Below are 14,733 nucleotides of genomic sequence, written 5' to 3'. Positions count from 1 at the left end.
CATTACATACCAAGGCTGGGAGACTGTTCAGGGATTAAGAGTATTTGCTGCTCTTACAGAGTACCCCAGGAAGCATTCCCAACACCCACAATAGTGGATGGAGTACAGACATCCACAACTCTATATCCAAAAGATCCAGTGCCCTCCTCCCTCCCTGGGTCTCGAGCATGCGTATACTTGCAAAACACTCAATACACATAAAATAACCTAAGAAATGAAACTGCTCGTGTGTTGGCAGACGTCTTTAATCACAATACCTGGCAGAGACAGGTGGATCTCTGATTTTGAGGCCAGTCTGGCTTATACAAGTTCTCAGTATGCAGAGCTACATGGTGGGACCCTATCTCAAATAAATAACAAATAAATTCTAAAAAAAAAAGATTACATGTTATTTATTGGGTCCTCCCCTAAAGAGTTAACCCAGAAAACAACCCCTCAGAAAAGCTGATTCACCTTAAGATATGCAAAAGAAATGAAATAACTGACTTTAACAAAGTAAAGCCCAGAAGTCCTTCTCTCCATGGAAAAGCTTTCAGACCTCCACAGCTACGACTGCTTTTTTCCGGATTCTAATTAAAAATAGAACTTCACCTTTCCCCCATCTCTTCTTTGGATATTAACTAAAGTTCTTAACAAGCTCGACCTGACACTGAATTCTCACTTTTCCTGAAGACTCCTCCCCACCCCCATTTCTACAACTGCTTGTAAGCTTCCACTGCGGGCCCTAATTCAGAAGGCATGACTTAACTTTGTCTTCATCCCCCCCCCCCCCCTGGCAGGTGCAGAGAGTTACAGCTTGCCAGCACTGTCGCCCCCCCCCCCGCCCAAATTCTAATGGTCCTCAAGCTTCCTGTTAATTCTGTCCTAAACATCTTTTATCGACGAGCCAAAAGAACGAAAGGGAAAGCCAAATCCGAGCAATCCGGTCTCCCAGCAGCTGGCACTGGATCAGTTCACGGAATTACTCGTACGCAGGCGAAACACTCTCCAGTTAGTCCAGCAAGCACGCTGGGCTTTGCAAAACCATTTTGCTACAGGGTCTGAAGTGACGGGCGCTACAATTGCCGTAGGTATAAATGATTCCTAACACAATTCCAAGCAATTAAAATCTATGTACCGTACGTTACAGATAATTTAAGGTATCAGAGATTAAGTGAGTTACCACTATTAAGATAGTACTTAAAACGATATATGGGTCAAGGCAACTTAAGCAAGACGCCAGTTTCAAAAACAACCCCTCTATATATGCTTTGTCTTGTTTCGCGCATTATTTCCAGTGCTCAAATCCCCACAATTTATTTCTCCCAAAACACACCCCCCTGGAGACTTCATTGTGGGAAACCCAGCTCTAACCTCTGCTTTTTCACCCCGAAACTACCCGAAGCTTCTGATCCCCGGATAACCTCTCAAAGCCACTGGGGAGCGAACCACGGAGTGGCCTAGACCCGCTACCCTCCGCCCCACGCTAGCTCGGGCCCAGCTCCCCACTCTTCCCGTCCCCAACGGTCCGCGGGGCCCAGGGCTCACCTCTCCACCCACTCCCTCAGGAAACGCATTTCCTCGGTGTGCAGGATGCTCGGATCCTGCTTACACATCTTCACGAAGGCCCGAAGCTCGCTCACTTTGCGGGGATCCATGGTCGGGAGGCGGGAGGCGAGGGGCGGCTGTGGAGGCCCGGGCGCGGTTCAACGTGACCGAGTGTAAGGGGGCGGCTGCCGCGAGGCAGAACAGACTAGAACCTCCCCGGCCGCTGGCTCCTCCCCCCCAACGGCCTCGTGACCCCGGGCCTTCGCTCGCTCATTCCCACTCCCTCTACCTCCGGACTTGTGCGCCGCCTCGAAGCTTCTAGAAGTGTAGCTGTCCGTGATACTGCCTGCTTCTAGACCCCGACACTCTTACGCGTATTTTTAACTCTGACCTAGCTCCTGAGCTAGATGAAGGCCCTTGCGTCGGTGCTTTCAAGCGGCAGACAGGGAGACAATTGGAATAGGATATTCTGTGAAGGTGTACGTTAAGCAGAACGAGACGCCCTACGGGGGTGGAAGGAGGCGGGGCCTGTGGGACGGGCGCGCCAAAAACCCAGCCGGGTGACGTCACCACTCCGCGCCGCCGCGGGAAGAAAGCCCGCGAGCGGCGCCTGCCGGGAGGGACCGAGTGGTTGGCTGGTTTCCTGGCGACGCGGCTGTGCTGGCGGATTCTTTCCCCCCTGCAATTCGTACTTTCTCTTCCTGACGCGTGTGTGCTGGCCATGCCTTCCCTGCTCTCAACCCCCAAGCTGGTTCCCGTAATAGCCAGGCTCCGCGGCCTCTCAGGTTAGAGTCTTTCCCGCCGGGGTCCCCTCCAAGTCTTCCCTTGGAGAAGCCTGAAACAGTCCAAAGAGCTACAAGTTGATGAGCCTGGTTCTGGACCGGTCGGCTCCTGGGTCCCCACGGTTTTTTCTTTTGACCCGCTGCTCTGAGAAAGTGGGTTTTAGTTTGATATTCTGGGAAGCTGAAATGTCTGAAGAGAGGGAAAACCCGAGGAACTGTCTTCAAAGATGTTCGAATTCGGAATTTGTATCTTTTATCATCAAACTTGGCTAAAGTATTGCATGTCAAGTACCGTTTGTTTCTGTTAGGGCGACGTAAAATCTTTCCGGTTTTCAAAGGTTTCATAGGAGAGCTAGCTCGAAAGATAGAAGAAACACGTTTAGGAACAAATGTCATGTGCAGTTCAGTTCACAAAGTACCGGAGATGAGGGAGACATGGCTAAGTCTTTTATGAACAGTCAAACAGCGCAGAGACCGCGAACCTTCCGTGTACCGTGTGATGAGCAATTAATCTGATTAACATAAAATTTTATACTGAAAAATGTGTCATTCACCTACCAAGGGTATCAAATATTGGATTATATTTCAGATGAGTTGTGCAGAATGTTAACCAGAAAAAAGTCTCACTCACATTTGTGTGTGAGACTTGGGCTCGCTGAAATTGAATTTTTTATATCAGCTTTCTATTTTAAAAAATTGTTGATTGCACCGAGCTTGTTCTTTAAAGTTTGTTGTGCCTTTGAAGGGAGGAATGAAAATAAACGCGCGATTGATCAGTTATTATCACAGAGGCCTGTTACCAGGCTAGAGACAGCTTCTTGATTCTGATCTTTAACTTTGTTGAAACTTCGTGTAAACCCCGATTTGATCCAGCTTTAGGACTAGGTACTGAACTAAAATACATAAAAATCTTGTAAATTTATTGTAGTTTGCCTCTAAGAAAAGTAAATTCAGCATCTTATATTCCCACTAAATGTTTTTTTTTTTTTTGTTTTTTTTTAGCTTAATGAAGGAGTGGCATTGAATCTTCAGTTTACCAATGCGGAACTGAAACGCAATTGAGGCCAATGTTTGTTACATGGTTATGTCTAGTCTTTATACCACTTCTGAGTCTTTGCTAGTTACAGTTTTTTTTTTTTGCCGCATCTCATTTTGTGAGCCAAAAACTGCAATTTCATTCAGTTGCTTTTGAGTCAGTAGCTAATGTCGATGCATCTCTACTCCCCACTGTTGCTCACAGTCTAGAATTGGGAGATAGACAAGCAACAGATGACCTTATGGCTGAAAAATTACAATCTTGACCCAAGGGATAACAGAACAAAAGAAAGATAGGAGTGCATTTGCATTGTAAGCAATGGCTATCCATGGAGTTAGGGTTTGAGTTTCTTGTGAATAGGACTTGGACTGTCCGTGGTGTTGCTTACTCTTCTTTTTAAAAATATATTCTTATTAATTCGTCGATACTTCCATACAATGTATTTGAGTCATTCACCCCTCCTCCCAGAATTTACCTCCCCAACTACATTGTGGTCACCTTTCTTTAGAAAGACTCTAAATCGTTGCCTCTTAAACTTCCTAATGCTTCTACCCCTTAATAGAGTTCATGAGCTGACCCCAACCAAAAAATATATTTTTTCATTGCTACGTCATAACTATAATTTTGCTACTGTTATGAAGCGTAAATATCTGATGTGTAGGATCCGATATACAACTCCTGTGAAAGGTCGTTCAACTCCCAAAGGGGTCACACCCCGCATGCTGAGAACTGCTCTAGATTGAAGACTATTGACTGCCTAACCCAGTTGATGTGTGCATGCTTTTTATCCCAGCACTAGGGAGGCAGACGCAGGTGGATCTCGGAATTTGAGGCTGACCTGGTCTACATAGTGAGGCCTAGGACAGCCAGAGCTACATAATTGAGACCCTTCCCCCCCCCAAAAAAAAAGAAAAAGAAACTTTTCTGAGGAAGGTATGAATATCTGAAGTGAGAGTAGGTTTTTTGGTTGGTTGGTTGTGGGTGATGGGGATTGAACCTGGAGCTGACTCTACCACAGAATTATACACACACACACCCCAGCCCTGCAAATTTTGCTGATTTGAAGTCCTCTTAGTTGAGAGAGATGGCACGTACCTCATTTAAAAGCTGTCTAACACGTGCACAGGAGGTTGACTTGACTATCATACGCAGATGACGGGGCTCACACACGTGCCCAAGGTCTTAGCTGAGTCATCCATGTGTGATACAACCACACATGTGGGCCCCAGGACCATTAGGCACTTCTGCCTGTGGGCCTGTCCACATATGCATGGCCCTAGAACCCGGAAGTGTTTTCATTTTATATGGATGGTAATGTTTTGAAGTATTTTCAAGGTAATTTATATCATTTTAAGGTATTTATATCAAAATGACTATTTGGTCTAATGCATAAGCTGCAATCTGTACACTCCCAGTTAATCTTAAATTCTAAAAGGAAGATGATGTAATTAGCAGTGATTGACAAAATCTATTTATCTTGTAGTAAGACTTGGACTGTAATTCCTGGACATATTAGAAAAGGCTGGACTTTGACTCAGTGAAGACCTTGTAGATTCTGTCAAGAAACAATGAGAGCTGGGTATTGTGGTGCATACTTCCCAGGACTGGGAAAGCAGGAGTAAGTGGATCTGAGTTCAAGACCAGCCTGGAGAGTAGGAGAACGTTTTCCCTCCTGAGATAGGGCTTCTCTGTGAGATAGTCCTGGCTGTCCTGGAACTCACTTTATAGACCAGGCTGGCCTCAAACTCAACAAAGATCAGCCTGCCTCTGCCTCCCAAGTGCTGGGATTTACGTCAGGTGCTACTACTGCCCAACTTTTTGTGTTGAAGGGAGTGGGGCCCCTTGTTCCATCCTGCCCGGCTAGCTTACACCCAAAATAATCACACAGAAATTGTATTCATTTAAACACTGCCTGGCCCATTATCTCTAGCCTCTTATTGGCTAACATTCTGCCCAGGCAGGGAGCGTCAAGCCACAGGCATGGTCTCGGGTACTTTGTTCCCAACCCGGAGTGGGCACACAAACATCCGGGCCCACAAGTGCTCCATAGTTGGAGTTTGCACCGACGGCAGGGCCCAGGAAGCCTTGTTCTAAAATGGCAAGGCTTTTGTTGTTTTTTTGTTTTTGCTACAGCTGAATCAGGAAAATCTCTTAAAGCAGCTGCAGCAAGCCACCAGCAAACAGCAAGATGCTGTGTTAAACTCTGTATGCTTTTTGAAGCTCTCTCGGATTTTACGCAGTCAGTTTACCACGTTGGGCACCACTCTGTTGTGAAGAGAGAGGGCCTGCTTTTGGTCTCGGCCGCCCTGATAGCTCACACCCGAAATAATCACACAGAAACTGTATTCATTTAAACATTGCCTGGCTCATTATCTCTAGCCTCTTATTGGCTAACTCTCACATGTTAGTTTAACCCATCTCCATTAATGTGTATCGCCACTTGACTGTGGCTAACGGCATGAGTCTAACCAGCGTCCGTCTTGCCTCTGCCTCCCAAGTGCTGGGATTAAAGGTGTGTGCTACCACCTCCAGTCAGCTAGCTATTTTTTTTTAATTTAAGCATTGAGAAAGATAATTAAATCTAAATTTTTAGCTAAAAATGGATAAAGGGCCAGATGTGGTAGCACATTCCTGTAATTTTAGCACTTGGGAGATAAAGGCAGGAGGATCAGAAGTTTATGTTCATCCTTGGCTTCTTAGCAAGTTCAAGGCCAGCCTGAGCTACATGAAATACAGCTCAAAGAAAGGAGAGATGAATTGGAGGACATATCATTACAGTCTTGCTGTTTTTGAGATGTTGGGTTTTGGTTCTGGAAATGGATTTTCTTATTTCCAACCTTACTCCTTCAGGGAGACAGGTTAATCTAAGTGACACATTTTATGTTAATGGCATTTAAAATAGTCTAAGCTTTTATGATTTTCTGAAAATAACTTTGGATGCTAAGTGTCCCCAGTTTCTCCTAAAGGATAAATTACCTTTCCTCCCCACTGAGAATCAGACAATACTAAGCAAAAGTTTACATTTGCTATGGGAATTATTTAAAAATAGTAGTTATACCGACGGTGGTGGCACACACTTTTTTTTTTTTTTTAATCCCAGCACTTTGGAGGCAAAAACAGGTGATCTCTTGATTCAAGGCTGAGGCCAGCCTGGTCTAGAACAACCAGAGAAACCTGTCTTGAAAAGCAGGTAGGTAGGTAGGTAGGTAGGTAAACAGACAGAGAAACCTACCTTGAAAAACAGATTGGGAAGGAAGGAAGGAAAGAGGGAGGGAAGGAGGGAGGGAGGGAGGGAGGAAAAGAAAGAAAGGAAGGAAGATGTTTCTGGCTTTCAGTTTAGTGTTTGAACAAAGGTGATAGGTTTCAGTGTTGCTGGATGATTTGTTTGCACCCTTTAATACTGTAATTTTTAAGAATTTGGGACTAGAAGCTTGATAATGCCTAGAATTGACAATAATTACATTTCTAAAATACAAAAGAAAACAGGATACATATATGGCCAATAATGTAATAAAGGAAGAAGTTAATGACAGATTATGTAAACACAAGTCATGCAGCAAATTGTTTTCATGCTTAATAAAGTCTAGCGTCCCTTGTGTAACATAGCCAAAACTTAGCCCCTGCGCTGCTGTTTCCTGTGTTCCAAAACCTGTTGGTCTCAACTTCTGTCATACCCTGTCAGCATAACCTGTTCGTTCTACCTTTTTAGTATACCCTAATGCTGTCACTTTTAAGTCACACAGGCCCCATTGCCACTACCTTGGACCAAACTGTGGCAATATTTTAATTTCTCTTTTTCTACCCTTGCTTGAGTCTTTTGGCAACTGCAAAGGAGTCCAATTTGAATATGTGATTCCTCTCCTCAGAGCCTCCTGCGGCTTACTTCCTCCCATGCAGTAGTTAACATGCTTGTGAACCAAGCAGCTCCTGAAGAATCTGCTTTCTTTCAGGGCTTTGGCTTCGTCCATTTGCTATCCTTAACCTGCAGCACTGGTCTTAGTGCTCCTCAAACTCCTCCCATGCAGCCTACAGCAGGAATGTTACACCTTGCAAGTCCAATTTCTGGAATTGTCTCATCAAATAGCCACATGGAAAAATTATAATTCTATACTCCAAAATGTCTTTGCTCCATCTCTTTAATCAAGCAACTAAAAAAACCTAGCAAATCCTGTTTTACTTAGATATGTCTCCAGTTTGTAGACTCAGTGGCTTTTGTTTGCGTAGTGCTGTGTGTTCCTCAGATCCCTTACTCTGCTCACTCAACAGGCAGTAGGCCTCAAATCGTAACGCTCAGTGTTCAGTGGCTGAGAGGATGGATAAAATGTGGAGAAGCGTCATGAAGATGGAAGCGTTACAGAAAGCTAAGACATGACAGGGTTAAAGTAAAGGGTTTTTTTTTTTAATTTTATGTGCATATTATTTTATCTGTGTGAAGGGGTCAGAACTCCTGGAGCTGGAGTTACAGACGGGTGTGATCTGCCATGCAGGTGTTGGGAGTTGAAGCCAGGTCCTCTTTAAGAGCATCCAGTGGTTTTAACCACTGAGTCATCTCTTCGGCCCCAAGTTAATTTATTTTTTTTCTTTGGTTTTTTTTTTTTTTTGGTTTTGTTTTGTTTTTTAAGATTTATTTATTTATTATGTATACAACATTCTGCCTCCATGTATGCCCGCACGCTAGAAGAGGACACCAGATCTCATTACAGATGGCTGTGAGCCACCATGTGGTTGCTGTGAATTGAACTCAGGACCTCTGGAAAGAGCAGCCATTGCCCTTAACCTCTGAGCCATCTCTCCAGCCCCTCCCCCCCCCCCCCGTTAATTTATTTTTAAAAGAAACAAATTTAAATAAAGTATTCAGCTCAAACCATTTGTTTGGTACCTAATGCATTTGTAATTTATCATTTTTTCTCCCGACATGATCCTCAAATGAATTAGCTGTAGCTATTTTATAGTAAAGCATTTGTAGATCCTACATACAGACACAATAAAACTAAAACATTTTTTATTTTCGAGACAGGGTTTCTCGGTAGCTTTGGTGCCTGTCCCCGAACTAGCTCTTGTAGACCAGGCTGGCCTCGAACTCCCAGAGATCCGCCTGCCTCTGCCTCCCGAGTGCTGGGATTAAAGGCGTGCGCCACCACCGCCCTGCCAAAACTAAAACATTTCTTATCTGGAGAGAGTGACTGGTGACCTACAGCTCATGATACAGCCATGTTTATTCCAAGGAATTGTGGGTAATCCTTGTAGTATAATACACACTAAATTTAGTTTACCATGTTAGACATTTTTAATGTGCAGTTCATTGATATTAATATATTCACATTGTTGAGAAGTGAGGTTCCAGAATATTTTTATTTTGCAGATCTAAAGCTCTGTACCCACAAAACAGCTTATTCCCCACTTCCTATCTCAATTAGACTGCTTTAGATACTGTGTAACATTTATTTTTTAGTATTTGTTTATGGGTGACTGGCTTATTTCACTTAGCATCTTAAGATTTTAATATTTCAAAAATTCAGAGGAAGGGACTATCTCAGGAGACTGCATGCCTGTGTGTGTGTGTGTGTGTGTGTGTGTGCGCGCGCGCGCGCATGCTCGTAGGCATGCATATGCTCATAAGTGTGACTGCTTATTAATTTTTGTTAATATCTTAGGTCCTTAATGAGCATTTGGGTTGCTCTTACCTCTTGGCTACTGTAAGCAGAGCTGCTGTGAACATCTGTGCAGATATGACTGATAACTTCAAACTTAAAAGAAAATACTGCTAGAATCTGAACCTATAATCCTTAATAGACTTTTATCTCCTAATGTACATTTACCAGGAATTTGTGATGGTATTAAAGGAATTAAATGGGTCATAAACTCTTGGGGAAAATGCTCGAAAAGCTCAAAAGTAAAACATTAAAAATCTTTGTAGTTTCCCATAGTTTTAAAATAACTGTTCCCACAAATTCATCCTTTTCTGACATAACTTATTCACATAACTACTGACCAAATGTCCATAATCCTGTAAAAAATAATTTTAAGCCAGGTATGGTAGTGTACACCTTCAATCTCAGCAACTGAGAGGCAAAGATGGGCAGATCTCTGTGAGTTTGAAGCCATCCTTGTCTCTGTAGCAAGTTCCAGGCCAGCCTAGGGTACATAGTTGAGACCCTGTCTCAAAAACACACAAAACAAAACCAAAAGACCCCCACCTACTCTTACATAGTATTAACAAATATTATCTATGAAACTCTGTGATTAACCAAAACACACAAAAGAGTGGTGTTTAAATGTTATATGATCATAATGTGTCTGAAGAGGCAATTAGTGATTCCTTTTGTTTGACTTCTTCTTCTGCCCCTCTTTGTGCTTCTTCTTTTTTCTCCTACCACCTTCTTTGAATCCTGCTGAGAAAATGGAAGGCTCCTTCTTGCTGGTGACCCAAGGTGTACCTTGTTCATTGTTGTCCACAATGGTATATTGAGATATGTTTGGGGGGCTGTAGGAGTTTGGTGAATAGTTGTTGAGCGACTGTCTTCTCCAGTGTCGTTTTTCTGCAAAACCCTCTTCATCTGCCACACTATTTAGAAAGGATTTCAACTCACCATCATCCTCAGCTTCTCTTTCTTGATAGTTCTCAAAGGTTTTCTTTGTATTGATGTTCCTTCCATTAACAATTCTGCCTGAGGGTGTGATGGGTATGTAATTGCCCATCCCAGTGTCATCAAATGCCAGGGAAGAAAATGAATTAAGGCCCTCGTGCCCCAGTGAAACGTAAGACGTATATCCTGTGTCATAAGAAGAAAGCTTGGCAAACACTGGGTGGTCACACGAACAAGAGAAAAGGGATTCGGTGCCTCTGCTTCTGCTTCCACTAGAGCTTCTCGAACTGCTCAAAAGGTCCTCAAGTGAGTCTTCAAAGAAGTGAAATGAAAATGGGTCCCTTTCACCAAAAATCTCTTTGAAGATGTCATCTGCCTTACGGAATGTGAAGCCATGCTCATATTCATCATCAAGATGACTTCCACCTCTGCCATTTAATCCTTCTTTGCCATATTTGTCATAAATATTCCGTTTTTCACCATTTGATAATACTTCATATGCCTCGGCGACTTCTTTGAATTTTCGCTCTGCTTCTTCTTTATTTTCTGGATTTTTATCAGGATGCCATTTAAGTGCCACTTTACGGTAAGCTCTTTTAATGTCCTCCAGTGACGCATATCTCTGCACTCCTAGAACTTCATAGTAGTCCACCATGGTTTGACAGAGTATTAGACACAAACACCCTTGATAGTAAGCATTTGTGTTTTCCTTGCAGCTCAAGCTCTGTTGCTGCAGCTGGTGGTAGAAGTGACCACAAATAGGCACATTTTTACATTGAAGGTAATATTAGTGCTGAGGGCCACTGCTGAAGGACTTGAGGGTTCTGATTATGTGACAACAGAGGAACAAGCATATGTCAGAGCTGCATTATGGTGTCATACTGGAGTAGAGATAGGGATCGAATCTTCCGAATGTGATTTCTCCAAAGTCACTCTGGGCTGGAACACCTCTTATCTTTCTCCCATATCTTCCTGTGCGATCTGTGCCGATGGCCACAGCATCCCTCTTGTTCTGACTTCCAGATTACTGAGCCTTAATTATTGCTTGGTTCTTCTGGGTTTGGTTGATTGGTTGGTTTGGGTTGGGTTGTGTTCCACAGCATCCCTCTTATATGTTCTGACTTCTAGATTACTGAGCCTCAATTATTGCTTGGTTCTTCTGGTTTTGGTTGGTTTTTTTGTTTGTTTGTTTTTTGGACAGGATTTCTCTGTGTAGCCCTGCCTGGCTATCCTGGAACTACTTCCTCTGTAGATCAGGCTGACCTCAAACTCAGAGATCCTACTGCTGCCTTCCCTGTACTGGGAAAGGCGTGTGACACCATACCAGCTTCTATGTTTTAATTTAGGAAAATAAAGACTTAGAAAGCTTTGTGCAGGGGGTATTCAAGCAGTTGAGAAATTTATTGTAGTCAAAAGACACATTCAATGAAGATAAAAAATAAGTAATTTGGTTATAATTAAAACTATGATGGAATATACACCAGATGAATAAACTAGTTATGTGACAGCCCTGGGCTGTGGTAGAAAACTTGCTGGACTTAGTAGGCTACTAGTTAAGCTTTTCTGCCAGCAGTGAGTCATTTGAGATAGGGTCTGTGCCTACTAAATGTCTATTATAAAATCACAGTAAAAGCCATGCACCATGCTGTGTACTGTGAGTCTGTTCTAGACGGAAAAAGAAAAGCATGAATAAAGCTCTTGGAAGCTGTGCATTTGTGTATTCAGTATATAATGTCTACTTTGTACCAGGTAGTTTTAGCCTCTACTGATAGCCGTATTGAATAAAAGTATTAATTTTCAGTTGTAATGGCATACAAAATGGGTAGGGTAGTTCTTGCCTGTAATCCCAACATAGAAGGCTGAGATAGTAAGACTAAAAGAGAGGTTTCAGGCAAGCCTAGACTACAGGGGAAGACCCTGTCTCAAAAACTAAATAACAAGCTTGATTATACAGAATGCAGAAAGTACTGACTGTACTCAAGTGGCCCATGCCTTTAATCTCAGCACTTGGGAGGCAGAGGCAGGTGGATCTCTTGAGTTTGAGACCAGCCTGGTCTACAGAGTGAGTTCCAGGACAAGCTTTGTTAAAGAGACCCGGTCTCAAAGCAACAAGAAAATGCATAAAACAACTTGAGAAAATGTGATATCTCAACTTTTTAGGGAACATAGTAAACTCAGGCAGAAACAAACATGCAGCAGCTGTTATGGTAAAAATAAAACACTGCGGATCTCCAAGTAGCCTGTGTAGCTGCCGTGTCCACAAGAAAACATACAGGCACGGATTCATACATACATACAAAATAGAACTTTTCTAACAGACGAATGTGAGCCTGTGTCCACGCTGACCAAAGGTCAGAGAGTTGGAACTTACCTCTAGTCCTTCAAGGTTATTGTGTTTCTACCTCAATCAAAGGTCCTTACCTAGTTCTGCTCTCAAGGTCAACAGATGTGGCTAGTAGCCAGGCCTTGTACTCCAGGAATAGAGATGTTCATACCTCAAACAACAGTCTAAGGATCCAACTAAGTTCTGGTTGGTTCCCTTAAGTACATAACTTTGGATTCCATCCAGGGAGTGGTTTGCCTACAGAGTGTTTTTGGTCTAGAGAGTGAGTGTGACTTGTTTTGTTATAGCAATAGAATGTTTAACTGTGAATGTAGCCCGCAACCTCGGTTAGTCTGTTCATTTCCTTGTATCATATTAATGTAGTTTTTTGTTTTATTCTTATCTTTTGGGGTTGGGTATTTTAAGCAATTGGAAATTAAACACAGGTGAATTTCAGTACTCACTGGAATTCCCTCCCGATACTATCCTATATGTTTCTTCGTTTTATTATTTTCTTTTGCATCTTCATATTCTTTACTTAAATTTTCTAAATCCCCACACCTCTACCCTGGCAAGAGGTATTTTTTGTCAAGGCTGGTCTCTGACAGACAAACAAAGCTTTCCATGGAAACAGACTTTGTTATAAATTACATAGATTTTAAACCATGCCAGATGAACAATTTACAAATCCTGAAACAAGAGTTTACAGTCTACAGTGTAGAGCCAGGCAATGGTGGCGCACACCTTTAATCCCAGCACTTGCAAGGCAGAGGCAGACAGATCTCTTTTGAGTTCTAGGCCAGTGTGGTCTACAGAGTGAGTTTCAGGAAAGCCAGGGCTACACAAAGAAACCCTGTCTCGAAAAACCGAAAGAAAGAAAGAAAGAGAGAGAGAGAGAGAGAGAGAGAAAGAAAGAAAGAAAAGAGTTTACAGTATAATCTTAAAATATAGAGCAACATACAAAGAAATCATAGGGAAAAAAAAGATTTTTAGGAGTGAGGAAGTAGAGCCTTAGAGGAAAAGGACAAAGCATACAGTCGGGTATAAAATATTTGGACATCATTTGTGGCAGTAGATGGTAACAGTCTGTGAGAATGTGGAAATTGAGGTCATCGATTTTGACCATTGATTTATTTGAGGCCAAGCTGATGAAATAAAATCTGAGTCGGGGGTGGGGGAGGTTAAGACTGACTGCAAGGTACCTCTTCCAGGTCAAGACCTCTTCTGAGTCAGACTCTTGGGGTCTCCTGCAGGCGGTGATTTGGAAATGAGTATCAAAATTCGATTCAGTCGAAGATAAAGGGTAAGGAGTACCACCACCCCACCCCACCCCCACCCACCCCCCGTGGCCGATTAACTGGCAGGAAGCTCAAGTCTTCCTGGGTTTCCAGTGTCAAGATAATGGGTTTTCTGTACCCTGATAATAGGTTTCTCTACCAACACAGTAAGCCAGATCCAGCCAAATTGGAAAAAAAAAGGTTTACTTTGAGGAATGCAACTCCTGGGTGAGTCCTCCAGCCCCCAGAGATCAAGGCTAAAGAAGGGGCAAGAGAAAACATGGCCCGAACTAAAGGAGGGTGCTTCTGTACCCTGTAGTTGAAGGGTGACAGCATATCCTCCATAGGCTGGGTCTCTGGCAACTTCAGGGGAGGAGCCTCCACAGCCAGCAAGAATGCACAACTGGACGTTTTCACAGTTTTTTTTTAATAATTTTTTTAAATTTTTTTATGGTTTATTTAACTTTATTTTATGTGCATTGGTGTGAAGGTGTCAGATCCCCTGGAACTGGATTTTCAGACAGCTGTGAGCTACCATGTGGGTGCTGGGAATTGAACCATGGTCCTTGAGAAGAGCAGTCAAGTGCTCTTAACTGCTGAGCCATCTCTCCAGCCCCCAGTTTTTCTTTGTTGGAGATTCTCTGAGAGAGGAAGAAATGGAGCTTTCCCTAAACAGTTTTGCCTTTTTGTTTTGTTTTTTGAGATTGGAATTCTTTATGTGGCCCCAGCTTATAGTGGCATTTCATTTGTATTTTAATAGATTAAGCTTGCCTGAAGATCAGAGAGTAAGACAGCCCCACTGGTCAGCCTTACAGACCAGGCAGTGGTAACACACACCTTTAATCCTTGTAGCCATACTAGTTGCCATAGAAACTGGGCAGTGCATGCCTTTCATCCCAGCCCTAGAGAGGAAACACTCTCAGGCACAGTCTCATTCTGAGATTTTGGAGGAAGGATCACCATTTCTTTCTTTTTTTTTCCCAAGACAGGGTTTCTCTGTAGCTTTGGAGCGTGTCCTGGACTAGCTCTTGTAGACCAGGCTGGCCTCGAACTCACAGAGATCCGCCTGCCTCTGCCTCCCAAGTGCCAGGATAAACCGTACAAAGCTTTCAAAGGACTGCCATCAGAGTACCTACTGTTACACCAGTGTGTTCCTGCCTCCCCTCCTCTTTCTTCAAGCTCATTTGCACACATGGTGCCT

At 43.1% G+C, this 14,733-nt stretch overlaps 3 protein-coding genes across 7 annotated transcripts in view; 1 reads left to right on the top strand and 2 right to left on the bottom strand.

Annotated features, from left to right (window-relative positions):
• The window catches only part of St13 (ST13 Hsp70 interacting protein), a 33,481-nt gene extending 31,411 nt beyond the window's left edge, over positions 1–2,070 (bottom strand). The window contains exon 1 of the mRNA XM_075959804.1: positions 1,528–2,070. Coding sequence (XP_075815919.1) covers positions 1,528–1,637 — 110 coding nt within the window. The 5' untranslated portion in view covers positions 1,638–2,070. The remainder of the gene's footprint in view (positions 1–1,527) is intronic.
• A 28-nt stretch (positions 2,071–2,098) lies between these two features.
• Positions 2,099–14,733, top strand: part of Xpnpep3 (X-prolyl aminopeptidase 3) — a 54,279-nt gene continuing 41,644 nt past the window's right edge. The window contains exon 1 of one of the 4 annotated variants that reach the window (XM_075959810.1): positions 2,099–2,312. Coding sequence is in view for 2 of the 4 variants with exons in the window: in XM_075959808.1 (XP_075815923.1) it covers positions 2,249–2,312 (64 nt within the window). In the remaining 2 variants the exon portion in view is untranslated. Of the gene's footprint in view, positions 2,313–13,472; positions 13,559–14,733 lie in introns of those variants that run through there. The other 3 variants (XM_075959808.1, XM_075959811.1, XM_075959809.1) reach the window with 3 other exon arrangements.
• Dnajb7 (DnaJ heat shock protein family (Hsp40) member B7) lies at positions 9,655–10,587 on the bottom strand. Of its 2 annotated transcripts, none has more exons than XM_075959812.1 (2): positions 9,912–10,587; positions 9,655–9,737 (listed from the first exon to the last, which is right to left on the bottom strand). In XM_075959812.1, exons 1-2 carry the CDS (start codon positions 10,585–10,587, stop codon positions 9,655–9,657), a joined length of 759 nt encoding a protein of 252 aa, XP_075815927.1. The 2 variants fall into 2 exon arrangements, with proteins under 2 accessions (XP_075815927.1, XP_075815928.1); XM_075959813.1 differs by having other exon boundaries at positions 9,655–9,911; positions 10,248–10,587.

This window comes from Microtus pennsylvanicus, chromosome 2, assembly GCF_037038515.1.
Source record: "Microtus pennsylvanicus isolate mMicPen1 chromosome 2, mMicPen1.hap1, whole genome shotgun sequence".
Lineage (NCBI taxonomy): Eukaryota > Metazoa > Chordata > Mammalia > Rodentia > Cricetidae > Microtus > Microtus pennsylvanicus.
The sequence above is the reverse complement of the archived record's forward strand: the minus strand, read 5'-3'. Positions and strand labels throughout refer to the sequence as shown.